Here is a 27,778-nt window from a genome sequence, read left to right on the forward strand (position 1 = left end):
ATAATTGTTTGATGTTTCTAATTAATTGAATGCATATAGAACCTCTTTTGTTTAAGGTTTCCATAGTTGCACAGAAATGGTTTGGGGTGCCCGTTTTTTTTCAAAAGGGTTTATTTAACTGGCTACGGTTGATAATGTTACATATGTGGGTAATGCTTCTTTTGTTTTCATCAGTTACAGCAGGCGCAACTTTTAAATTAGGTCAGGATGTTATTTTTGCCATCCTGGGGCAGTATTTGTCGTCTTGGCATTTTCTAATTATCAGTTAATTTTAATTTACTCTTTCAATGTTATTGTATCTACTAAATTGTTTGTTGTAGGTAAGCGAAAAATCACAATTAGATGTTATGTAGGTACCTACACAATTTGTTTAATCGGACAACGGACTTAAAGAAAAACATTGACTTATTAAGATCTTTTAATGTGTTACACATAAAATAATGATAGATACAATAAATAATAATCAAGGTACCTATACTTTAAATAATAATCACAATAATAATTTAAGGGATAACTGTTTGAACAACTAGCTTTTTCGAATCTAATATAAATCAAAAATTAAGAAAAGTAGCAACTTCACAGACCCTTTGCTCAGAAAATCAAAAATGAAAATTCTGGCTAAATAAATATGTATGATTAATGCCCGATGTCGGATAATTTAGCTAATTTTAAACATCAGATGTTTCACAGATAGAACTCAACAATATCCTGGGCTGTGCTGTCGCTACGAGAGAGTAACTTATTAAAATTTTCTGCACCCTTAATTAATATCCAAATTTCAATTAGATTTTGCATTATATTATTTTAAAAGACCTACAAACTACTGAGGTTGGTAATAAAAAAATAATATTCCTTAGTTAATAATGAAAGATTTTAGTGTAGATATTAAAACAACATTATCCACTAATGAACAAATACTATGCAATGCTAGATGCTACATTAGGTATATTTTTAACTACATAGGTATCCCTCGCGAAACGCATCATAATTAATTTACAGCTGTTTGAATCTTGTGAATGAAGAATAAGTGACCTTGTAACATGAGTGTCACTGTAACATGAGTGTCATTGTAACATGAGTGGCATTGTAACATGAGTGTCATGGTAACATGGGTGCCAGTTTGTACCATGTGACGAATGGCACAATAGACAGCACGAGTGTTACAATGTCTAATCACGCCCAGTGGCATACATAACTTTTTCTACGACCATAAAATAAAATTTATATACTTGATGCATTATCTACGGCTTGGCGTCTTGCACAAAATACATTAAAGTTTAGTCATAATCATATAGATTTTTAGTAGCCAATGCCATGCACATATTATTTGAAGACAAGGGCGTGCATTAGTTTTCTAGGAGGTAGGCACTGTAGATATAAATGTTCAGACAATATTGGGTGTTGAGGTGTAAATATTGAAGTTGTTTGTGTATCGCATATAGTTTCCGGCCCATTTGGTCAACCTTATACTTTAGTTTAATGAGTGAATGTTCAATAGGTATTAATTATTTAATACAATACTGTTGAATTGAAATAATAGAAGATTGGTTAAAGAATTTATGGACCAACTTGAACTAAAAACAAACTTTTTCATTACTCATACTCGGAAAGTAATGTTGTTTTGATCTGATTATTGGGTGGAAAATGCTGCTTCCCTCCATAGAGAGGGAAAAACTCATACAAATTACTTCCCACCCAAGGGCCGGAAAAAACTTTGAAAATAGAACTCAAAAGAAATGCCATGTGACTTTCTAAACAGCCAGTGTGAACTTATAGCAAACTTCTTTGAGCGGAATAAGCGGCAACAATAACGCGGTAAGTTCCATATTTGAAATTTAAAAAGTCGACATAAATTTGCGGGATACTAATCTGTCCTTAGATAAACAACTAGTTTTATTTTCCTCATATTCGAAATGAAAAGTAGAGCGTTTAAATCGGGTAAAAGTATCAATTCCTACTCGGACTATATAGCCGACCTCGCTGCTCTCGGGCGTCTAAATACCTCGGGAATTGATTTTTCGACCCTCGGTTAACAATCTACTATAACACTAGTGCTATATTTATTTAGGTTCTTAACTTAGGCACTGACAAATTGCGTATATAATATGCACGCCCCTGTTTGAAGATTCTTCGTTGTAATAGAGTAATTTGACTTGGAAATGACCATTACCAAACGCCGTGTAGGAGTGCAAACTTTTGTGTTATGGTTTGTATTGAGTAAATTACGAAATGGAAGTAGAAAAAATAGATGTATGACCTCTTTAATAGCACAATCAATCAATTAACCTTAATAACCTACGGTTACTTTACAACCATGTCAACCTGTTTTCTACATACCTACCTCGCGAGATTTAAGTATTTAGAATATGTTATCCAGAAGTTGGATAGGTACCCCGTTATGGTTATACAAATATATCATTTCACTACAAGACATACCACAGTACATAAAATATAACAATGCATTATTAAGACTAACATTAGGTGCCATGTAAAAGATTTTCTAGCGAGAACACTCTATAATGTAAAATAATACCTTATTTTATTAAAAAAAAAAAGAAAAACTCAGGTGCATTAAAGGTTCGTCAACACTTAACGGGCCGAGCACAAGCGAACCTGTTTTGTTCAGGCTTCCTTCGGCGTCAAATGAATCTACAACGATTAGTGTCCTGGTGGCCCGTGGCAAGCTTGGACTTTTTACTATTATCATTGCTGCAGCGATTATTCTGGCCAAAGTTAGTAAAAAAAATAGTTATCTACAAATTTATATAAAGACGGGTATCGTCGTCAAAACCTAACCATTTGAGAGCTGACCACAATCAACTAGCCAATTGCAGAACTTTGTTCGTATGACATCGAAAACTTTTAAAGTACACAAATAAAATTTGAAAACAAAATTTAAGGACTCGCGGGACTCGAAACCGCGACCTCTCGCGTTCCGTGCGAGAGCTCTTCCAACGTTCATTAATAATAATTGAGAATTAAAACATAAGTTGTTTTAGAAAGTACATGTTTAATTTGACCACACAGATCAGAGAATGTCTATATCATAACCTGCTCAACAAAATATACGAGACATGCGTAAATCTTCTTATTTTTTTAAAGTACCATGAATGAATAATTTTTATATAATGCATCAATTGCGAAATCACCGAGCGATGAGCACGTGTATCACTTATCGCATCCACGAGCCTACTGTGAGCAGGGTTGCCAGAAGTAACAACTTTATACAAATGATTTGAGTTTTCTTTAGTGTTAATTCCGTCAATATTTCGTCTTTAAACAATTCGACACGTGTTTCGCCTCTATACGAGGCATCCTCAGGACGTGTTGTCTCGCCAAAATCTGGCACGAGACACCGTTAGTCTCGTGCCTCGTGGTTTCATATATTGGCGGAATTAACACTAAAGACAACTCAAATCATTTGTATAATTATGGATTTCCGCAAAGTAACGCCTGCTTCAATAAATTTTTTTAATAAAAAGTAACAACTTTATTTCACATATGAAATTATATAATCTGTATCAAAATAGATGAACTCTCGTCTGTAGCAGATGTTATAAGTATAAATTTTAAATCAATTGACGTCCTACCATCCGAACACGTACCATCAATAATGCGTCAAATAAACATTATGGCGGTGAAATTATAATCAGAAACAAGAATAAAGGCATTCTGTAGAGTTTTATTTTTGTATCCTATTTTACAAGGCAGCCGGCTATATGTAAGTGGATTCATAAGATCACTATTTTATACAAATCTTGTATCTAATTATTCGACTGACTGAAGACTTAACTGTGAGCCCGATGCATGCTCCTTCACACTGGACAAATTCGAGCTCTGCTCATGCTCGGCTTGTCAGATGTACCTTTTAATTCAATAGCAAATTAATAAGCCAAAAAATTATTAAATACACAGCATTTCTATACGATAATTAGCTTTCCTTATCATACATTACATACTTAGTAACTACCATATCCATTTTAATTAGTAACATACCGACATAAATAATATTATTTAAAAAATACATTTTAAACATTTAAGGGACCCTAATATTATTATCATGAGCCAGGCTGCACATTATTCGTGGTTTTCGTATTTAAAAAAAAATGTGTTTAATACAGTTGATATGATTCTTTTATAATAAAAATTTGGAATGTTGAATATGATAATAAATAGAACTTCACAAGAAATGTAAAATCAATAAAGGCCCAAAACTACCTTACAATATTACATAAATACGTCTTATATATTAATTTTTAATATTCTTTGATTTGATAACAATATTTAAACCTAATGCTTGACCTCCGGCTGTGGACTTATCACCTGCCAGCCTCCCAACTGCCGGATCTAATTTATAACATCAATGTTGACAAAGAGTCACACATGTTTACAGTGCTCACTTAACTTTAACTTGTTAATTGTATTGTTAAAACAATGTACAACAAAATCTTTATTTTCAGATTACAGGGACTAAAATGATACTTTGACACATAAGCATCTTTCAAAGTTAATTATCAAATTTTCAACATTATATGTAGAAATCTTTTTGTTTTCATATTTTCGAAACGCAAGCATCCACATCGTTCATTCTTTTTGGAAACAATTGAATGACAATAATACTAGATCCCAAACACCTCTACTAGATGAATATAATCCTCAACAGTGCCATGATTTAAGTGAATAAATTAGTTATACAACAATATATTTACTTTCAACAAACTAGTGAATGCCAATAAGAATAGGGTTAACCATTAACACTGGCTGAATAAGGGAAGTGTGTAAGAATCGACGTCAAAATTATCGTTACATAAATCCCCTTAATAGTCAATGGAAACACTATAAAAACTGAAAGAAGAAAGTTGCCAGGTCAAAGTATACAAAATATATAAGCAACCAATTTAATAATGTTTATTACCACTAAAATTGTTATTATGACTGCAATTAACTATTTTAGCAGTAAATAATATTTTTTTTTATATTTTGTAACCAAAATCAATACTCTTACGGCCGTCCCCAATATACTATCTACAGATATAGATAAATTACTACCTTCTATTGTCAGTAATTAGCTGTCAATAATCCGAAGCTGTCCCAATATACTTGATAAGTCATTCTTATCGCCTTTGACGCGTGATTTGCAATTTCCATACAAACTTCAATCGCTGGTAAGCTATACATCGTCCCATTGGCAGACAGCGTGTACGGATAATAAAAACATAGAAACGTCGACGATAGTTACGATTTTTATCTCAAGTAACAGATAGACTGAATATTGGGAATGGCCGTTAGTTCAATCTCAATTAATACAACAATTCACACAAACAACACAGTTGACAGTAGCCGCGTACCAAGGATGACAGTCCAACACTGTTTTCACTTTGACAGTGACAGAACTGAGCTAGACACTTCTCACATACAGCCATTCCGTATTATCGAAACAGCAGCTGATGCCATGTACTGTTAGGTGAATAAAGGGGCACTCAATAATGATAATTGCACTGACTTAACAGCTAAGTTCATTTTAAAGTATCACACTGATATACGACAATTATAAGGACTCGAATATGAGTCATACATAGTGTATTGAAGATATATTAATATACAATAAATATTTATATCATAATGTGGGTGAGAGAATGGACATAAACAAAAATCCATGTACTTGGTACATGATCTTTGTATCATATTGTTCTTGCCTCAGCGTGTCTATGGTAGGACACAGTTGCTCCGGCAAAATATCGTAACTATCAACCAAATTTAAGATTAGTAATTATTGTTATGACATCTTGCTAATGTTAACTTAACTCTAATTTGTGTTTAAAACGCAGGTTATAATAATTGTTGAGTGTACTCACCCGATTATTCTGTAAATATACTAGTCAAAACAAAATAAGGGCCACTTGATTTTTTTTACATCGATAGCAATAATTTATTTTTTATGCATTCTCAAGTAGCTGATTATTTATCGTGGTGTTAAAGGATTTGTTTACACACATTTTTTGAGTATTCCACCTGCATAATTGTTTAAAGTGGGTAGTTTTTGATAATTTATAGGTACCACTTGATTGTACCCCATTTTAAGATGGATTTCAACTCAGTCAAATTGACGATTCTGTAAGTTTTGTTTAACTAGTGGCTGTATTAATATTTTTAAAAAGTTATGCCGTTATTTGACGTCTGATGCACGATAATGCTCACGCTCATAAACCTAGGGCCACAAGAGAATCCCTAGAGGAGGCTGGTATACAGATGTTGCCCTGGCCTGCAAACAGTCCGGATCTCAATCCCATTGAACACATGTGGGATTTACTGAGACGCAGTGTTCGAAGCACAAACCAACCCGTGTACAATAAAAGAACAACAACGAATAAACGTTCTGAAATCAAGCTGGGAACAAATTCCTCAAGAAACAGTGGGTACACCTGGTGGAGAGTGTATCTTCTGGGCTTCAAGAGTGCATTAGAAAACGAGGAGGGCATACTAGATACTGAGGAAAGTCACAAATCAACCAACATTTTATTTATTTTTTTTCAAAAAATTTTCCTTCACTAATTATTTTTGCAAAAATGTTAATTTTGAGGAAAAAGTGGAGAAAATTTCTTTTTAATACAGTTGCTCAAAAAGTGGTGTATTGCATGGACGTAAAGCGATCGGGATGTGGGCTATTACATACTCGTGCTTTTTCTTTACCTTTTCCGAACTTGTGCGTTCTCTTTGCCAACTGTCAAAATAATGTCTATTAAAAAAACCACGAAGTTATTATGATTTATGCGAATATTTATTTCAATGTCAGATTTAATGATTTGATTCAATGAGTTAGGTTAGGTTTTATTGCATTTCATCTCATTAAAATTCATTTTCATTTCATATGAATAAAAAAAATCTACTAAAGACTTGGCTGTATGGGCATAGTTCCCTTTGCCTACCCAAAATGGGTGAAGAAATAAAAAAAAATCTCTGCTTATATTCTTTTACGGTTGGCGCCATTTTAGTTAGTTGAGTTAATTGTGTTAGTATTATTCTATTAAATTCTTCATTTTTTCGCAACTGTATTAAAAATAGATGTTCAGTACACGCGCGGAACCGTCATTGCAACTTGTTCCAACTGTCAACCCTCACCATCGGCTGGTCCTCGGCTCGGGTATGCAATGACAGGCTTTCCGCACTCGTAATGAAATTAACTATTTTTTAATTGTTTGCATCATTATTTTATGTATAAGTTTACAATAAAAACCAAATAATTTATCCAATAGAATCAATAATCAACCTTTAAACCTCAATAATTGGCCCTTATTTTGTTTTTACTAGTAGATATTATCAAAAACTAAGGCTTACAGAAAGTAATACCTAAAGTCAATCAGTTTTTAGACTTGGGCTTATTAACACCAGACACGAAACCTAAGAAGAATGTATGGAATCACGCTCGATCGATATTTGCGGGTTAAGGACTGAGGTCTGCCCACACTTGTCATATAATGATTAGCTCTATTCAAAATAAAACTTTCAAGTGAAAGAATGTGTGATACTTATTTTTATAATACTTCTGAATTACTTATGTATGTTATCAATTTCTTTTTATTTTCCGAAAATATAGCTAGATACCTACTATAATACATTGAAACTGTACTTACACAGGAAAAGAAACATTATTTTATAAAAAAAAAATTAAACAAAAAAACAACCGACTTCAAATAAAACTATTCTAAAAACAATAGATATAATATGCTCTAAAAAGTAAAAATTTAATTGCATAGTTTTATATATAGCTAGCTGACCTGGCAAACGTTGTTTTGCCATATAAATTATATATTATGTAAACCTTCCTTGAGCTTCAAGGAAGGTTTCTTCGTTTATATATAGTTAGTATATATATATATAGTTTATATATATTTTATAGATTTTGGATATATATATAGTTTTTTAAAGTTATTGATGTGGTTTAACTTATTACACGTAATGATTCAATAACTGATAAGTGATAATTTTAACAAGATTTCAGATACATATAATTAACGTAAGAGTAGATTTTCTGTAAGTGCAAAAATCAAGTCAAATCAATTACATATTTAATTTTATAACTTAATATTAAGAAACTTTTTTCTTATCCATAAAACTGCATAAGTAACTTTATAAAACCTCAGATTGAGATCACCCTAATTGTACATTAGGGTAGAAAGTGTTAAACAAAAAAGCACTTGAATATTTATCGTTTACCAATACCTACAAGTGCGCAAAGTAGGTCGTTCCCGCACGATCGAAGCGAGTGCAGAATGACCTACGTGCGCACGAGTATCGTATACTATTTTTCCTATTAAGTTGCGAAAATTTCGACCACTATAATTATTTTCAAACATTCCCGCACGCTCGTGTCATCGTGTGGGAAAGTGGTACTTTGCGAACGCAAATGCATGCGCAAATTCGAAATTTGCGCACGATAATAGGAAAATATTAATACCATTTTATTCAATTAATTTGATACCGATACCTACATACATAAGTTCTCTAACAGAATATAACAAATAACAATATAGGCAAATATGTAGTTTAAACATTTATTACCAATATTTTATTTATCCTACATTGATATATAAACACATCCTTACACAGTATAACAGCAGGTGCCAGCGCACGATATTCATTAGCACGCGCAGTTGTTGTTTGAAGCAGGCGCCGCCGCCAGGGGGCGTGCACTCGCCGCAGGTTTGTGTTGAACGCCAGACTCCGCCGCATTCAAATCCAATCGTCCATCTTGTATACTTTGATATATTTTTTTCGCAGTTTCCAGGAAGGCTTCTTCCACATTTTGCCCACTGGAAATGTTTGTAAATAATTTAATTACAAAGGTTTTTTCCAAAATTACCCTAACCATAGTCTTAGGTCAATATTTCACCAGGACACCCTGGTGGCCCAACCAGTCGCTGCTACCTAGCTAGTCGGGTACTCCAGAAAACCAGCGCTGTAATATGTGACAGCATTAAGCTGAGGGGGAACCCTTTTTCATTTTTGTTTATTTTTTTATTCTTTAATTTACATTTAGTAAAACATATTAAGTAAAACTGACAATAAAATTTTATTCTATTCTATTCTACCAACGAAATACAGCTCTATAGGGAGTTACTTTATACTACGACTAGACAACGACAGAGTAAATAGTACGCCGATAAAGTGTGACATGATTTGTGAATGTAAATGTGACTAACCGTTGTGTGGCTGACTGTTTACGAGTCGTCAATCAAAATCGGTTACAGTAATAATAGATTCGCTTTACTTTTCTATGTTGCTATATCTCCATTTTAGATGTCGTTTCTCGCACTCTTTGTCTGTCTATATTTAGTATGTTGTGAATCTATGACCCTAACTAGTATAAGTTAGGAGAGTGAAATAATGGGCAACTAAATACATTTTGACTTCAATCAAATACATATTCACTGTCGTAAACGTGTCACCACATTTGAGTTTAGTATAAATGAAACACAGCCAACGGGCGCACGCCGTTTTTACCAGGAGTCCTAGACTCCTAGTAAAAACTCCTAGACTGGTAAAAAATTACACTTCTAGATTTTGAAAAAGGTCGGAGTTTCTCATTTCCACCGTATTGTAATTGCGAATATTTAGTCAAAAATTATTGTAATGTTTATATTTTATCCTATCTCAGCTACATACCCGCACGCTCGTATCAACGTGTGGGAAAGTGGTACTTTGCGAACGCAAATGCATGCGCAAATTTGCCAATTTGCGCACGATAATAGGAAAATAGTAATACCACTTTATTTAATTAATTTGATACCGATACCTACATACATAAGTTCTCCTCGTAAAAAATTACACTTCTAGACTTTGAAAAAGGTCGGAGTTTCTCATTTTTGGTAAATAATAACATTTTTTTTCCACTGTATTGTAATTGCGAATATTTAGTCAAAAATTATTGTTAAGTTTATATTTTTCTCTATCAATTAACATGAGACATTTAATAAACACTTTGCTTATTGGGTTTTTGATAGCCTTCTCAATTGATTCTAATGCAAAGGTGGTAAAGTTTAATTTGCATTAGATGTTATTATAACTACCTACTACTACGGTTTCTTACTATATTATGTTGAGTATCGCACGGCCATTTTAAAATTACCAAAAAACCTGAACACATTTATGACAAAAATTCGTGGGATTCGTTTATCGCTAGGCAAACTTGTCTTCCCGTCCCTGGCGCTACTAACTCCCCGCCACCGGTGGGATCCCTATACGATAAGCAGCACATAGTATTTTTATATAAGAGGGGTCAAACAGGCAAGAGTTTCAAGTGATGATAAGTGGTGAGACCAATGCACATCTGCAACCCCAGAGGGCTGTTTAAATTTAGAGTATGCTTTTGGCTTGAAAGTCCCTTACGGCCGATCCCAATATTCAGTCATCTCTTATTTGAGATAAAAATCGTAACTATCGTTGACTTTCCTATCCCAATAAACTTATCGTCGGTAACTCACCTTATTCGTACACGCTGTCTGTCAATGGGACGAAGTATAGCGATTGAAGTTTGTATGGAAATTTCAATTCACGCGTCCCAATATAAGGCGATAAGAATGACTTTTCGGGTATATTTTGACAGCTAAGTACTGACAGTAGAAGGTAGTAATTTATCTCTATTTGTAGATAGTATATTGGGAACGGCCGTAAGTCATACTGGTTCGGTCAAACTGTAGCCGGTAACTGATTCCACGAAGTGTCTGTGCGAGACAAGAAGTTTTTAGCAAACTGTCGGTGCTCGTTGAACCTGCGTTAGAAGAAGCAGAGATATTTTTTTATTTTTTTGACTTTTATAAGTGTAATTTCCATGACCTACATATTGTATATTGATTTGATTTCATTCAACGCAAATATAACACTTGATTATCTATATATCTATAAACGACCTCTATAGCCGAGTGGTTAGCGATCCTACCTACTAAAATAGAGGTCCCAGGTTCGAATCCCGGTAGGTGCAAGCATTTAAATGATATATGTTTAAGTAAGTATATTGTTTTAAATATATCGTTGTCTTGCCATACCACAGGCTATATACGCCTAATTTGGGGCAAGATAATTTGTGTAAAAAGTGTGTCAAAGTGCGTCAATATTATTATATAAAGAAAGAGCTAAGGCCAAGACCACAAAGTAATGAATGAAAGATTGTGTGTTGCTTTATTGACCATTCTTTTTTGTGTCTGGAGAAGGAGCATTGATACCTATTTTTATTGATTACTACAAAATTCAAATGGTATTAGAATAAGGTACCAGAATATATATTAATATATTCTATATACTATGACCTATCATAGTTTAGTCATAAATAGTATGTTATACTTACGTCTTTGCACTCGCTTCCACAAACATCAATCCATTTTCATCAGCAAACTGTTTTGCTTCTTCATATGTTACATCACGTTTTCCATCTAAGTCAGACTTATTACCAATCAAGAATATCACAGTGCTTGGATTAGTAAGGTTGCGAGTATCCGTTAACCAACTGCTTAGGTGATTGTATGTGGATCTGAAAGATAAGATAATAATTAATTTCAACTAAAAAAATTATTATTTTGTTTAAAAACAAGTCGCTTCATTGTGTGTCTTCTACCACATTTATCACAGGGAGTGTTCCGAAGAGCTGTTTAACCTGATTCCTGCCGCCGAATTCCACCTTCGCACGACACGCCACAAGTTAGGATATCATCCCACCATCTGGATGTGTGGCGGTCCTCCACTGTGCGGTTTTCAAGCTTTCTTCCTCGTGCTACAAAGCTGTGGAATGAACTTCCTTGTGCGGTGTTTCCGGGACGATACGACATGGGTACCTTCAAAAAAAGCGCGTACACCTGCCTTATGGTCCAGCAACGCTCCTGTGATTTCTCTGGTGTTGCAAGAGATTGTGGGCGGCGGTGATCACTTAACAACAGGTGACCCGTACGCTCGTTTGTCCTCCGATTCCATAAAAAATAAGGAAATCAATAGCGATGGTTATTATTATTAAGTAAAATCCCTGGAACCAGAAGTCTTTCGGCACCACATTTGTAAACACTAAGTTTAATCCACTAATAGGTTATTTAATCTAGGGTTTTTATATTTTTGTTTTATTTCACATATACATAATAGTATTTTATTAATATTAAAAGTAAAGGTTTGCATAAAAGGTGTATTAAATTAAATTTTTGGTTATTTGATACTTTTCATTTTGTGAAGTCTGTTTTTTTAAACATACTTTTTTTAAGTAAGTTCAAATCACCTGCCATAACAGATAAACACCAAATTGTGTTTCATGAAGTATTATACAAATGAAGCTTATTCCCTTTTTATTGCATACCAAAAGAATATATAAATGCTGTTAAAGTTATTTTCAAAACAGTTGTTTAGCGATAATATAAAATATTTGTTTAAGAAGTAGTTAAATAAATAATTCATTATCAACTACTGCAACACATAATGACTAAGGTAGGTAATAAAACGAATTATTGGTAGGAAAAATAAATCAAAAGTCAAATGAAGTTTAGGGACATTTTACTTTACGGACATCAGTATAGAGTGGGTTCCTTTTATATGGAATTAATTTATTTTCTTGTTACCTACTTAGCTTTAGGGTGTAACAATTATTTTGGTGAACACTTAAATAGTTAAACTTACGAGTTCCAGGCTCTCTAAACATTGAATGTCGCATGTTTACAGCGCGAAATAGAGCTAGCGCATATCTATGTGTAGCAAAAGAGTGATTATAGTTACGGTGATTTCAGTAATTTATCTGAAAGCTAGTGAAAGAAACTATTACAATAAGTGCAAATTATTTGATTTGTAGTTTTAGTTTATTTTACACAGACCTTTCTTTTGTCAAAAAGTTGAAAAACAATTTTATTAAAGGCCTTGAACTGCGAGATTGCTTGTGTATGATATAAAAAACTATGCTATATTTGGATAAAATAACTGAACTATATTTTACAATCCAAAAAAGTTAACATATTCCAAACTAAAAAACAGTAAGAAACAGTCAAAGGAAACAACAGTTGAAAGTCGTTATTCAATTTGAATGGCCTCTATTTCACATCTAATTTATATGAACAAACACTATATATCATACTATAATAATTATATAATATAATGTCTCACATAATAAACATGTTATAACAAAAGCAACTCACCGAATATTGGGTATAAATCGAAAAACAAATAAGAACTCAGTGCACTAACGGTAATAACCATTCAATATGGCATGCAGCAAAAACTGTTATGTTCCCGCGAACTTTTTTGTAAACATTTGTATAGTGTTAGAATCTATGTACTGAGGTCGTCATGCTTCCGATCGACATAGTCGGCTCACCATGCCTATTTCTAAATGCTTCTGATCAACTTAGTCGGTATGCAAGATGTTAGTTAAATTAAAATATAAATAAATAAAATAGAGCTAACTCTATGGTAACCCATATTTAGCAATATATTTTAGCTGCAATTAAAAGAAAACAAAAGAAAATTACCAGAGGGAGTCAGCCTTTATTGCACAGGATTCCTGATAGGTTGGTATCACAGTGGCACCTTAAGGCAGTGTGTCGGTTTAAAGGGTGCTAGTGAAATTACAGGACTAATAAGACTTGACATCTTATGACTTGAAGTAACTATATTGAATATTTGACACCAATGTGTATATGATCCCAAGCCAAGGCCAAGCTGCCACAAAGCGCGTGGCGCCCATGCCCGTCTTAAGCCGCCGCGCGTTACCGACGCCAATTTCAACGGGCTCATGTTACAATAAAATTTTTTGTTTTTGAAGTGTTTCCGCTTGTTTATAAAAACGAAAGTCAATGCTTTTGTTATTAAAAAAGCTAGCGCTTTGTTAGATACTGTGTAATTTAAACAAATTTCGTTTAAAGTATACATTTTTTATTATTTTTTTAGACTGATTACATTTCGATTATTACTAATGAATGTAGTAATTTTTTATAACTAAAAGATACTTCAAAGTTACTAATTAGTCATACAATAGTTACTAAAACATCATAGATAATACAAAAAAGAATTTTTAAATCGACTGCTACAGATAATTTTTACGGCTGACCACATTTTGACGGCTTGTCGTATTTTACACAGATAAACTTTTAAAATTAAATATTCTTACTTTTATAGTGTGTTAAATTATCTTTCTTGTGGTATATTGTGTAGCTTGTCTTACTCTGTGTATATTTAACGAAAAAATACCTGCTACCATTGTGTGCCAAGCAGACATAATATGTCTGATTGGCACTCAACGGTAGTTTTTTTAACAGACATAATATTTATTGTTTCTTATTTCTACATGCTAGATGATTTTTTTTAAATTTAGATATGGGAATACAATCCATATAAAACCAATCTTTATTTATCTTACCTTCTTGTTATATCATAAACCATTAGTGCTCCCGCTGCACCTCTGTAATATGAACGTGTTACAGCCCTAAATCTTTCCTGGCCAGCTGTGTCCCATATTTGTAGTTTTATTTTTTGCCCTGCCACTTCAATTATTCTAGTGCCAAACTCTACTCCTATTGTATGAGGGCAGTCTGCCATAACTATAACAAAAGAGATACAATAAAAAACAATGTTATGAAAGAATAATTAATATTATAGTATACTATCATTTACTACTTACACTTTTTTTCTGTAAATTGGTGAAGCAGGCATGATTTGCCAACACCCATATCACCAATTATTATATATTTAAAAATGTATGAATAATTGTATGGTCCAGATGTCATTTTGCTGTAAGTTTAAAAACATTAAGTAAAATGTAATAGGTGGTTTGATATTCTTATTAATGGCTCAAAGTAATATCATAACAATTACATACATTCAGTTTAACTCTATTTGGGCATTTTGTATTGTACACTGTATTTTAAGTTGACTTTGTGGTTATAATTAATAAACTCATTAGTGATTTATTATTTTTAACTTCAGGTTTAATTGTTGCACTCATATTCTTTTTAATATTTTATTTATAGAGAATTATTCCCTACACCAAATAAACCACTAAACCAAAGTCATCAAGATAAGCTGAAACTGTAAACTAAAACGAAAAACAACAAAGAGCTGCCAAGCATAACGAAAAAATAGGCGTATATAATAAACTGATCACAATGTTCAATGCTAGTGTAATAATTGTCTAACTTACATTATATTGTGAATTAATCAGTAATTTTCACGTAACTTTTTTCAGGATATAACAAGAAATTCAATAGGAAGTCAACATTTACTATTATTATGTATATTGTATACTAATCGCACAATCTTTAGAAATTAGAAATTAAGAAAAAAGTAAAAACTGTCACGACGTAATGAATAACAAATTGCAGACATTGAAGTTTACCTTTACAGTGTGACTTTAGAACTTTCATAAAAGAGTAGTGACTGACAATGACAATTCGTATTTGTCATTATTTTATAAGTCCTTCCCACACAGACCAAACGTTAATTTGCAATAAATTGCGTAGCCAATGTTACGCAAACATAGGGAGTGCTGCCATTTAAGTGCAGGGTCGGACTACGGGCAGTTATCCGGAGATATTGAAACAACAGATATACTAACTAAATTCGAAATTATCTGGATGTAAGATGTGTGTGTAGAATCTTATAAATATAAACTTAACATCTACCCATTTATTCTTGTGGTTTATATAACATGGTGACTATGAAAGCATTGAGGACGACAGGTAGCCCAGCAGACTTAGAGGTGCGTCGTACATACTGATGAAACTTTACATGAAATGTATCATTTTACCTTTCATTGCATGTTTGCTAAAATAATGGTTTCGTTTTTCTGTCTGACAGTACATCCTAGTACATCGAGCCAGGTGACAGGTCCCGAGTTGAGTTGATGGTCCATAGACTGCCTGCCTTGCCCAAAATTAATGGGCGACTTATGAAAAGAAAAATAAAGTTGATGAACGTCAATCAATTGTCAGGTATTATTTGGATTTTGATTTTAGGGTTTTGGCCTTTTGGGTATTATCTAACATTAAACTTTGAGGTTTGCGCCTCGAGAGTCACTAAAAATTAAAATGAATTCTGTTTTGGCGAGATCTATTAATCTTCCTAGTAAATATGGTGCCGCTAGCCGTATTACTACAGTTCGATGCCTAGCTAGTAAAATAGAAGATATTCAAACTCACACAGGTCAAGTACGTCTTCTTTGAGTTGGTCTAGTTTGATTTTTGGGTCTACTTTTCCAAAATGTTAAAAATATATTTGCTCTTTATTTCAGAAATGGAACTCCGATGACTATCGCCTCGTACGATTCACAAATGCACCTAAGCAAGTAAATCAGAATTGGGCAGTAAATTTAATTGCTGCAGTACCACCTAAAGAAGTTACCGAGAGAATTGTGTGGTGTGATGGTGGAAGTGGACCAGAAGGTCATCCGCGTGTCTACATAAATCTGGTTAGAAATAATTATAAATAAAATTATCTTAACTCTATATCATATATATATAACTTATCAATTTAGAGCTTGAGTCACTACTCGCTCACATAGAAGCTTCAAGATGGTGTTGGTTGCTCACTAGACTTATGTAAATAAGTGATGGAATACATAACATCATCTGTCTGTAACACTTATAATATGATCAGATTTTTCGACACATTACAAGACGATGCATATCATAATTAGATTACACCACATTTTACTTATCATTCTTAGTTCAGACACTTAAAGCTGTGGAATGAACTTCCTTGTGCGGTGTTTCCGGGACGATACTACATGGGTACCTTCAAAAAAAGCGCGTACACCTTCCTTAAAGGCCGGCAATGCTCCTGTGATTCCTCTGGTGTTGCAATAGATTGTGGGCGGCGGTGATCACTTAACAACAGGTGACCCGTACGTTTGTTTGTCCTCCTATTCCATAAAAAAAAGAACACTTAAAGTAAGAATATGTGTTATTTATTATATTTTAAATAGAGTCAAAACCGTTTATGGCGACATCGTTTAGAACCACATACCGGTTAAATTTACCAAAATCAAAGGACCTGGCTGAATGTTATATGACCGCCTTATCTAAAACATTGGTTTTTACGAAATTGTTTACTACGACATACCGCATTAAGCGACCACATTTGGTTAATGTTTTCGGAGAATTATATCTGTAGAACGACCGGCTCAGCTGAATTGTAAACAATTTGAATAGGTAACTGTATCCACATCTGGCACAGTGTAATAGTCAATGGCTATTATCGTAAAAGTAAACAAAGTTTAGGGTCTTTTGTAATTCTTAGAAACAAAGCACATAGACACACAGCCTCAAGGCCCGCTTCGTCATATCTCTTAAGTCAGTTTGTTACTTATCTTTACACAAGACGCACCAAAACATTATTGTTGAGTTAACTGTGAAAATTGTAACATGTCGCAAAAAAGAAAACAAATCAGTATTGAAGAAAATCGCATATTATTTCAAAGCTAGAGAAAGGAATTCCAAACAAAGACCTGGCAAAAGAATATGGTGTATCTCACTCGATAATTTCAACCATTTGGAAAGAAAGGGAGAAAATTCAAATCCTTTACAACAAGAATTTTTTGAAAATGAAACGAGCCAGAACAACGCGGCAATCGAAGATTGAGGAAGCTTTGTTAAAGTGGTTTAAATATCAAAGGACAAATAATGTGCCAATAAATGGACCAATTCTTCAACAAAAAGCAAACCATTTTGCTCAACGTTTTGGTGAAGATTTTGTTTGCTCGTCTAGTTGGATTCAACGTTTCCGGGCTCGACATGGCATTGTCGGCGGGAAAATGAGTGGTGAAGCTGCCAGTGTGGATAAAGATGCTGTAGACGAATGGATTACGCAAAAGTGGCCTACATTATGTGAAGGCTACAGTCTAGAAGACATTTATAACGCAGACGAAACCGGACTTTTTTACAATATGACACCAGACAGGACTTTAAATTCAAAGGAGAGAATTGTTTGGGAGGAAAAATGTCCAAGACGAGACTAACGATCATGGTTGCAGCAAATATGACAGGATCCTGTAAAAGGAAGCTTTTAGTTATTGGGAAATCTAAGAAACCAAGATGCTTTAAAAACATACGCTCACTGCCGGTAACGTATGAAAACAATGTGAAGTCATGGATGACATCGGAAATTTTTGAAAAATGGTTACGAAACTGGGACGCTGAATTAAAAGCAAACAATAAGATAGTTCTTCTTTTAGTTGATAATTGTCCTGCTCATCCAGCTGTTACTAATCTGAAGTGTATTAAACTCGTGTTCTTACCACCAAATGTTACATCTGTACTGCAACCTTCCATAGGTGTAATAAGATGTTTAAAATCTCATTATAGAAGACTGCAAGTGTTAAAGTTAATACAAAGCATTGACAGTAATAATCAGAACAGCTTTACGGTTCTTGATGCCATCTTGATGATATCCGAAGCATGGGAAAAGGTTTCACAAAAAACCATAGCTAACTGCTTTGGGCATGCAGGTTTTAAAGATCTTACAAGTCTTATAACAAGAACCTCAGATGATGTGATTGACGACGATGAAGACGACAATATTTCTTTGGCTCAATTAGCCCAAAATTTACGACCTGCTTTATCTACTACTGAAACAGACGAGTTCATTGATGTAGATCAGTCTATTGCAATTCGTGCACCAGCTACGGAGGATGATATTGTACATGAAGTTCAAGAGGAAAATGAACAGGAAGACTCGGAAGAACAATTTACAGTGCCAACTTTGATTGACGGTCTCAATGCTGTTAGTGTATTACGAAAGATTGTTCTTTTTAATGAAGAGTTCCACATGCAGGGAAATTGTGACAATACGCTGATTAAAATCCAATGTGAATTACAAAATGTGTATGCACAACAGAAGTGTTTCAAACAAACTAAAATTACAGATTTTATGCATACAAAAATGATATTGTTCTTTTATATTATACGTTTGTATTGAAGTAAACAAAATGCAGTTTAATTTCCTACATGAATATACATATTATATTTCCTATTAATACCTGTCACCGGTAACAACCGGTGACAGGTATTAATAGGTAACAACAACTATCGGTTTTTACGACTCAATATGAGTAGTCCCTTCGATGTTGTTATAACAGATTTTGACTGTTTTATCAAAAAAACATTCATGTGTTTAAGCAGCTCTCTGGGAGAGTACTCTTTATAATAAACCTGTTTATTGATGGCTGAGTAAAATAATGATTTTTTTCAGGACAAACCGGGTGATCATTCTTGTGGATATTGTGGATTAAGATTTATTAAGAAAGAGCATCATTGACCACCTGTTGCTGTAATAAGTGCTCTGATAGATTATTATATCATAGTAATATAGTATGTAGTTTGTTTCAGAATTTAATTAACTCATTCACTGCAATCCCCGGATAGATTAAAACAGCATGAGAATTTCTGTGTATACTTTTTTTAAGCTATTCCACATATTATGTTATGCTGGATGTAAAACTCACATGCAAGCTAATAGCAATAACTGTGTTAATTTAATATCTAGTGTACTATTACGTTATATATTTAAATTAAAATTTATTATTAAATTATTAATTAATTTTCTAAAATTTTTCTATTTGCTGTCCTGCTTGTTAACATTAATTACTCCACTCATGAAGTTTCATATTAATTAATAATTACATTGAAGGAGCAAATTACTGTTCTTTATTGTCAATAGTGATGTGCAGTTAGTCATAAAAATTCATCAAATGTATAATTATAGGACTCAAATTTATTTATTACATTGATTTCTAAACTATATTAGGGTCCCGCGAACATTTATTTTTTATTTTTATAAGATTCTAAATATTGGTGTACTTATTTATCACAATATTAATATAAATTAGAAGACTAGGAACAAGATATCCTCTTCAACAGAGTTTGTGGATGATGATGATAGGTATGTAAACCATACTGTATATAAATGACAAGAAGAATAAGAGATGAGGTGTTAAAGAAATTTAGAAGATCCTGATGCTGAAGAAGAGATTATTGGATCAGGAAGAGGACCAAAGTAATAAAGATGGGGAAGAATAAATATTCTTCAAATAAGATTTCTAAATAGAAGCCAGCCCAATAATTGAGGAATCAGTAGAAAATATTGCAAAGAAAATATAGAGAAGTGCAGCTTTGAAATGTGCATAATTTCACGCGGCGGCCATCTTGAATTTAAAAAATGATCCCAAATTTGTTCTCTGTACCCTCGAGAATGATATCCATATTTTATTATTGTTCCATTTATTTGGAAAGTATGATAATTATAGAGAGCCAATTATAGGTTTCCACAATTAGTACTAGAGTAGAAAAATTGAACTGACAATGTGAGCATATTCGTTATTCGAAAATTACAATTTACATACTAAAGTTAAAGTTAATGTAACAACTTAAGAAGATGTAGGGTTATTAGTAAAGAATTTTTTGGCTAAGGCATGTCTTACAGAGTCTACGCTTGAACAGAAGAGATCTAGATTATTATCACTACTTGACAGATTGTTGAAGCTATTGCTTGCTTGCCAAGTAAAAGTATTTCTTTTATAGTTTTGGTTAGTGTGTTGAAGTCTTAGTAAATCATGCTGTCGCAGTAATCTAACAGCGGTATTGGACTGAAGCTTAGCAAGAAGGTCTGGACAGTCAATTAGCCCTTGAGCTACTTTTAAAAAGAGAGTAATAAGCGGCAATTTCACAACGATTCTTTAAAGGCAGGAGATGATGTTTACTGCAAAGATTGAGGTAGTCATCAGAGCAGTATATGACTTTCACATGATAACAAAGATGTTTGAGAATTTCCTTTCAATATTTTAGATGCGGTTAACATATTTCAAGTATGATGGGTTCCAAACCTGAGAGGCATACTCTATTGCTCCTGACAAAGGAAAAGTACAGAATTTTTAAAGTTTTTGAGTTACATATGATGAAACCATGAGCATCTCCAAGCTTCTAAAGGCTTTATTAACTATTGTATCAATTTGAGTGTCAAAAAGTAACTTTGAATCATGGTGAACACCCAGATCTCGAATAACACAGCTATGTTGAAGTTTAGTACCTTTAAGCATATAATTAAATAATAATAGTGAATGTCACAATGTTGCACTTAGACGCGTTCAATTCTAACTGATTTTGAAGGCAATAGTGTTCAAGGCGTTTAAATCAGATTGCAAAGACAGCATCAGAAAAGGATGTGATTTTCATGTCATCCGCAAAGCAAACAAGCTGTGAATGATGTAGGCACCTGTATATTTATTTATTTATTTAAAGCAAACTTTACAGCATTTCTATTCTACAGATTAATTCTATAAACTATATACATGTATTGCCTTTAACAAAGTTTGGCAGATTCAAAGATGGCCGCCGCTCATAATTATGATTTCAGCAATTTGGATATCGTGTCCGAGGTTCTCGAGGGTGCAGAGAACGATTTTGGGATCATTTTTGGAATTCAAGATGGCCACCGCTCAAAATTCGTCCTCGACACCCTCGAGAACCTCGGATACGATATCCATATTGTTGTTATTATAATTTTGCGCGCCGGCCATCTTGAATTTCAAAAATGATCCCACAATCGTTCTCTGCACCCTCGAGAACCACGGACACGATATCCATATTGCTGAAATCATAATTAAGTGCGGCGGCCATCTTGGATTTCAAAAATGATCACACAATCGTTCTCTGCACCCTCGAGAACCTCGGACACGATATCCATATTGCTGAAATCATAATTTTGTGCGGCGGCCATCTTGGATTTCAAAAATAATCACAAAATCGTTATCTGCACCCTCGAGAACCTCGGACACGATATCCATATTGCTGAAATCATAATTTTGTGCGGCGGCCATCTTGGATTTCAAAAATAATCACAGAATCGTTCTCTGCACCCTCGAGAACCTCGGACACGATATCCATATTGCTGAAATCATAATTTTGTGCGGCGGCCATCTTGGATTTCAAATATGATCACACAATCGTTTTCTGCACCCTCGAGAACCTCGGACACGATATCCATATTGCTGAAATCATAATTTGTGCGGCGGCCATCTTGGATTTCAAAAATGATCACAGAATCGTTCTCTGCACCCTCGAGAACCTCGGACACGATATCCATATTGCTGAAATCATAATTTTGTGCGGCGGCCATCTTGGATTTCAAATATGATCACACAATCGTTTTCTGCACCCTCGAGAACCTCGGACACGATATCCATATTGCTGAAATCATAATTTTGTGCGGCGGCCATCTTGGATTTCAAAAATGATCACAAAATCGTTCTCTGCACCCTCGAGAACCTCGGATACGATACCCATATTGCTGAAATCATAATTTTATGTGGCGGCCATCTTGGATATCAAAAATGATCCCAGAATCGTTCTCTGCACCTTCGAGAACCTCGGATACGATACCCAATATTTTGTAATCATAATTTTTCGCGACGGCCATCTTAGATTTGGCATAATATTTAAAATAATATTACGTAAATTTTATTTTAGTACTTTCCGACTTACATTTAAATATTTCAACAAATACGCTGTCGCATCATCATTATTTTTTTACTATGTTTCCCGCTTTGTACTTGTTTGCTAAAATCTTACGTAATGTGATCCAGAGAGACACGAACACAGTACCTTCCTTGACAGTGGTCACGGGCGTACTGCTGGCTTGAGCGAGCATGCGCCATGCAACCAAGGCGTCGCATTTGGTTTATTACGAAAAAAATTAATATAAAATAATTAAAAAAGCGTATTGATAAATCCCACAATGAAAACTTATAAATACTAATAAAATAAGTTTTGTGTGTATAGCTATCATAGTTTTATGATAATATAAACAATTCAAATAAAAAAGACTATTTTTCAAAAAATAAATCTATCGAGATTTTTTTTCGTAATCGTGTTTTCGAAACAGCGATAATTTAGATAAAGAAATGAAGATAAACATGTCAAAATATTGGAACCGTAGTATTTGTAGAAGTATTTTAAGTAGATTTTTAAAATTGGTACTTTTTAGGACTATAGCGCCTTAAAAGCTTGTTCATCGGCCTTATTTCCATATAGTCTTAATTTTTTTAGATGTTTATGTTTCTCTTTGATTTGTTTTTTAAGACTCGAGGAGTACCACTTCGGGAATCGACCATATGAAACAATTTTAGAAGGAATGTGCTCTCTAATCACTTTACTACATACTTCATAGAAATAATTAACTGCGTCATCGACATCCCTAGAGTTTAGTTCGTAATACCAGTCCGTCTTCTCTAATTCGCAGTTTATTGAGGTATAGTCCACTTGGTTGAAAATGGTTAAAATCATAATTTTTCGCGGCGGCCATCTAGGATTTCTATAAAAAAAATTATAACAAAAAAACAACCGCCTTCAAGAACACTATTCCAAAACAATAGATATAATGTGCGCTAAAAAGTATAAAAATAATTGCATATTTTTATGCAATCTAATTAATAAATCTGATACTAGTTACGATTATTGTTCTTTTTGGAATCGGTGTCCTTCCGCCGCGACCCGCTCTCTCCTCTCGCCTCCTCACGACTCAAGCACATCTCACCTATAACTATGTATGTAGTAACAAACCTATCTTGGATGACACCGACTCAAAATTTTTTTTTTATGGAATAGGAGGACAAACGAGTGTACGGGTCACCTGGTGTGAAGTGATCACCTCATGGGCTGCGTTCAAGCGGCATTTGATGACGTGCTTGCACAGATCCCCTCCGCTGAAATCGTAGTCTTGGGTGATTTCAACGGGCACAATGCCGAATGGCTTGGATCACGTACCACAGACTACGCAGGGCGATCTGTGAATAATTTTGCATTGGCGTATGGTCTGTCTCAATTGGTTGAGTCACCAACGCGACTCCCGGATGTGGATAGCCAAATGCCGTCCTTATTAGATCTTCTGCTGACTACACATCCCGATAGTTACCAGGTCGCCGTCGACGCCGTCTCGGAACGTCCGACCATTGCCTGGTCAGGAGTGTAGTGCCTATCCGACGCCAACGTCGCAGTCCACCAGCGACCCGCCGCGTTTGGCACTACAAGTCAGCAGATTGGGATAGGATGCGTTCCTTTTTTGCATCCTACCCTTGGGGCAAGGTTTGTTTCCCTTCTGATGATCCTAGTACCTGCGCCGTTGCAGTAGCCGATGTGATACTGCAGGGCATGGATATTTTTGTACCAAGCTCTGTAGTACTGATCGGTGGCAGATCACAGCCCTGGTTCAATGCGTCAGTTAAAGCAGCATCTGACTGCAAAAACAGGCGTATCGAACTTGGGTTGCGGCGCTTGGCTCAAAGGATCCGAACTGCAGAGTTCTGAAGATGAAATATAACCGTGCCTCCAGATTTTTTAAGCGGCAAATCGCCCGTGCGAAATCGAAGCACGAAGTCAAAATAGGCGAGCAGCTTTCCAGTTACATGCAGCTCTCTCCAGGGAAATCGTCGACCAGTGTTGGGAGAAACTTGTGTCTTCTATCGGGTCCTCTCTTCAGAAGGTCGCGGAATGGGGCAAATTGAAACTTGTCCAATTTAACCCCCAGAAGACTCAAGTTTGCGCGTTTACCACTAAAAACACCATTTGTCGTATCACCGCTCTTCGACAACACTTCCCTTACAGCCTCGCATAGTATCGGAATACTGGGTCTCGAAATCTCGAGCGATTGGCAATTCCGCGGTCATCTGGAGAGCAAAGCCAAATTGGCTTCGAAGAAACACCACCACACGCCACATATGGAGTATTGCTGTCATCTCTGGTCTGGCGCACCGCAGTATCAGCTCGATCAATTTGACCGCGTGTTACGTAGATCAGCTCGAATTGACGGGGACCCAGTGCTCTGTCGGGGAAACATTGCTATATTAAGATCTTATCTATCCATAGTTTTGTCCAATATAGTTATAGTCCAATGCTATCTGTCAATAGCTTATTGAAATGTAAGTAAGCGAAAAGGAAAGATTTGTCTACGTCTATTAAGTTAAACCAAGGATAGATATGTTATTGAAAACGGCCGTTAGAATAAACGCTCAGGTTTCATTCATAATTCCTGTCAATATCGAAGTAACATTAGACGTTATGTGTGCGAGCGTCACTTATTTACATTCGCCAAAACGCACACAGACAGCCAAATAATGTTGCAAGTGAATAGACATTTCCCTTAATCAGTAAATTGTGACAAAAAGTATATTATATGTATTTATAAAGATGAATTAAAATATAAGTTTCAGATTTAATAAAAACAACACGTATAATTATTGTTGCAACAATTTTTGAAGTGAAACTTCTTTAGAATCGTTGTGATTTGAAACTCGATGAAACGAAAAAGCGAGACTGCGGCGTCGTTGCCAGCTTTTATTTATAAAAGTATTGTTTTAACTATTTCAACAATATAGATATCCTATCAGAGGTTCTCGAGAGAGCATAGAACGAATTTGGGATCATTTTTGAAATTCAAGATGGCCGCCTCGCAAAGTTATGCCCCATATTTTGATCGATACGCCTGTTTTTTGCAGTCAGATGCTGCTTTAACTGACGCATCGAACCAGGGCTGTGATCTGCCACCAATCGGTACTACAGAGCTTGGTATAAAAATATTCATGCCCTGCACTATCACATCGGCTACTGCAACGGCGCAGGCTCTAGGATCATCCGAAAGGAAACAAACCTTGCCCCAAGGGTAGGATGCAAAATAGGAACACATCTTATCCCAATCTGCTAACTTGTAGTGCCAAATGAGGCGGGTCGCTGGTGATCGGCGACGTGGACGTCGGATAGGCACTACACTCCTGACCAGGCAATGGTTGGTCGTTCCGAGAGGGGCGTCGACAGAGACTGATGAGAAAGCTTATGGTCGCTCTAAGGGCAATGGAGTGGGCTATTATCGGAGTTTCCCTGCGAGATTGAATCAGAAATGAGGAGAACCAAAGTCACCGACAGAGCTGAGATTATTGCGAAACTGAAGTAGGCAGGGCACAAAGTCTGACGAACAGATGGCCTTTGGCGCAGTAAAGTCCTCGAATGGCGACAACGTACCGGAAGACGCAGTGTTGGTAGGCAGGTTGGTAGGTAAGATGGACCGACGATCTGGTCAATATCGCCGGAATACGTTGGACGATGGCAGCGCAGGACTGGTTGTCGTGGAGATATATGGTGGAGGCCTTTGTGCAGCAGTGGACGTCTTCCGGCTGATGATGATGATGAGTATAGGTAATTGATAGGTAGATATCATGAATGGTAACTTCATAATAATCACTTTAAATTAGATTGTTTCAGCGGCTTTATGAAGCTTAAAAAATTTAAATTAGGATGTCAATGATCTTTAATATTCTTTGCTTTTTTATGTTACTCTCTTTGTTTTAAGTAGGTGACAAACAATCTCCTTGCTCGTGAGTCCCTACTATATGTTTATTATCTATGGTCCCTACTGGATAGCCACGTCCGTGTGGACGCCGCGCGTAATTTGATTTCGATACCTACACCAATGATATTTTAAAGTATAGATAGGTTACCTAGACAACATTCGGTGTTTATAAATGATACAGTAACGCACACGTGAATAATTTAACATTGCAATAGCACACTACATTACGATTACACGTCAAAGAAGGATAGTAAATGCAATTACCGCAAGCGAAAAAGAGACAAATCTTATTTGCTAATTTGAATAGATAAATACAGAATCATCCATCAGATATGATTTTTTATCGTACACCGTGATTTCTGCCTAACATACGATTCATTCATGAGTTCATGAAGTAAAAGTTTTAAAGTAGTAACTGCAACTGCATTGAAATTTGGTAAATAAAAATAAAATAAAAATAAAGTAAAGGCATAAAAGGCATTTATTTTCTCAAAATTGATTCCTTTAGAATTCTTTTTGATGTCATTTCTTATACTACTAGATACTACTACCGCTTCGGAAACAAATGGCGCTCTGAGAGAGAAGAAGCGGCGCAAGAAACTCTCCCAGCATTCTTTTTTTTGCGCTCTTTTCAATAAAAATATACAATATTGTACAGTTGCTATAAAATAATCACAATCTAGTCCCAGGCTGTCCGATCATTTAGATATTCAGCAGTGGAGTAATAGGATTTACGACAGAGCCATTTTTTTTATAAAACATTTAAATTTATTTATAAATAATGCCTGAACAGTGGCTGGGACTTTATTGTAGAAGTGTATACATTTACCCTTAAAGCTATTATGTATCTTATGAAGCCTACTAGAATTAGTTACAAGCAATCCCTTATTTCTAGTGTTATAATAATGAAAATCACTATTAAGAGCAAAAAGGTGACGATTTTTGTGAACATATATTAAATTTTCATAAATGTACTGACAATAAACAGTCATAATATTTATTTCTTTAAATTTTTCTTTGAGAGACTGTCTATAACCAAGCTGATATATAGCACGAACAGCTCTCTTTTGCAGAGCAAACACTATATCAATGTCAGCAGCATGACCCCATAGTAATATACCGTACGTCATGATGCTGTGAAAATAACTTAAGTACACTAATCTAGCGGTCGCAACATTCGTGTACTCTCTAATCTTTCTAACTGCATATGCCGCAGAGCTGAGTCTGTCTGCTAGATGGGTAATATGTGGACCCCACTGAAGCTTTTTATCTAACGTGATACCCAGGAAGACCGTAGTGTCCACAAGTTCCAATCTCTGGTCATTTATAAGTACGTTGGTTTGTACCTCCGCTGTGTTTGGTGTAATGAACCGTAAACACTTTGTTTTTTTACTGTTTAAGTGCAGATTATTCGTCTCAAACCAACGCACTA

At 34.9% G+C, this 27,778-nt stretch overlaps 3 protein-coding genes across 4 annotated transcripts; 2 read left to right on the forward strand and 1 right to left on the reverse strand.

Annotated features, from left to right (window-relative positions):
* Positions 1 to 405: 405 nt before the first annotated feature.
* Positions 406 to 15,298, reverse strand: LOC126972868 (ras-related protein Rab-14). Of its 2 annotated transcripts, none has more exons than XM_050819974.1 (5): positions 15,158 to 15,298; positions 14,639 to 14,748; positions 14,378 to 14,558; positions 11,342 to 11,524; positions 406 to 8,810 (listed from the first exon to the last, which is right to left on the reverse strand). In XM_050819974.1, exons 2-5 carry the CDS (start codon positions 14,742 to 14,744, stop codon positions 8,639 to 8,641), a joined length of 642 nt encoding a protein of 213 aa, XP_050675931.1. In that variant the 5' UTR covers positions 14,745 to 14,748; positions 15,158 to 15,298; the 3' UTR covers positions 406 to 8,638. The 2 variants fall into 2 exon arrangements, with proteins under 2 accessions (XP_050675931.1, XP_050675932.1); XM_050819975.1 differs by lacking the exon at positions 15,158 to 15,298 and adding an exon at positions 14,837 to 14,971.
* A 649-nt stretch (positions 15,299 to 15,947) lies between these two features.
* On the forward strand, positions 15,948 to 19,334 carry LOC126972887 (NADH dehydrogenase [ubiquinone] iron-sulfur protein 6, mitochondrial). Its single transcript, XM_050819999.1, has 3 exons — positions 15,948 to 16,163; positions 16,247 to 16,423; positions 19,204 to 19,334. The coding sequence occupies exons 1-3, from the start codon at positions 16,044 to 16,046 to the stop codon at positions 19,267 to 19,269; spliced, it is 363 nt and encodes a 120-aa protein (XP_050675956.1). The 5' UTR covers positions 15,948 to 16,043; the 3' UTR covers positions 19,270 to 19,334.
* On the forward strand, positions 16,446 to 19,196 carry LOC126972842 (tigger transposable element-derived protein 4-like). The gene has a single exon (XM_050819937.1). It carries the CDS (start codon positions 17,953 to 17,955, stop codon positions 18,928 to 18,930), a length of 978 nt encoding a protein of 325 aa, XP_050675894.1. The 5' UTR covers positions 16,446 to 17,952; the 3' UTR covers positions 18,931 to 19,196.
* Positions 19,335 to 27,778: the final 8,444 nt, after the last annotated feature.

The sequence above is a fragment of the Leptidea sinapis genome, chromosome 27 (genome assembly GCF_905404315.1).
Source record: "Leptidea sinapis chromosome 27, ilLepSina1.1, whole genome shotgun sequence".
In the NCBI taxonomy this organism is placed as follows: domain Eukaryota; kingdom Metazoa; phylum Arthropoda; class Insecta; order Lepidoptera; family Pieridae; genus Leptidea; species Leptidea sinapis.

Excerpts from the sequence above, each read along its gene's own strand:
- LOC126972868 (XM_050819974.1), bottom strand. The coding sequence starts at position 14,744 with ATGACATCTGGACCATACAATTATTCATACATTTTTAAATATATAATA. Across the intron at positions 14,559-14,638 it reads CCAATTTACAGAAAAAAAGT|TTATGGCAGACTGCCCTCAT; the intron begins GTAAGTAGTAAA and ends CTTTTGTTATAG. Across the intron at positions 11,525-14,377 it reads GTTTATGATATAACAAGAAG|ATCCACATACAATCACCTAA; the intron begins GTAAGATAAATA and ends CTTATCTTTCAG.
- LOC126972887 (XM_050819999.1), top strand. The coding sequence starts at position 16,044 with ATGAATTCTGTTTTGGCGAGATCTATTAATCTTCCTAGTAAATATGGT. Across the intron at positions 16,164-16,246 it reads TTCAAACTCACACAGGTCAA|AAATGGAACTCCGATGACTA; the intron begins GTACGTCTTCTT and ends TCTTTATTTCAG. Across the intron at positions 16,424-19,203 it reads CGCGTGTCTACATAAATCTG|GACAAACCGGGTGATCATTC; the intron begins GTTAGAAATAAT and ends GATTTTTTTCAG.
- LOC126972842 (XM_050819937.1), top strand. The coding sequence starts at position 17,953 with ATGTCCAAGACGAGACTAACGATCATGGTTGCAGCAAATATGACAGGA.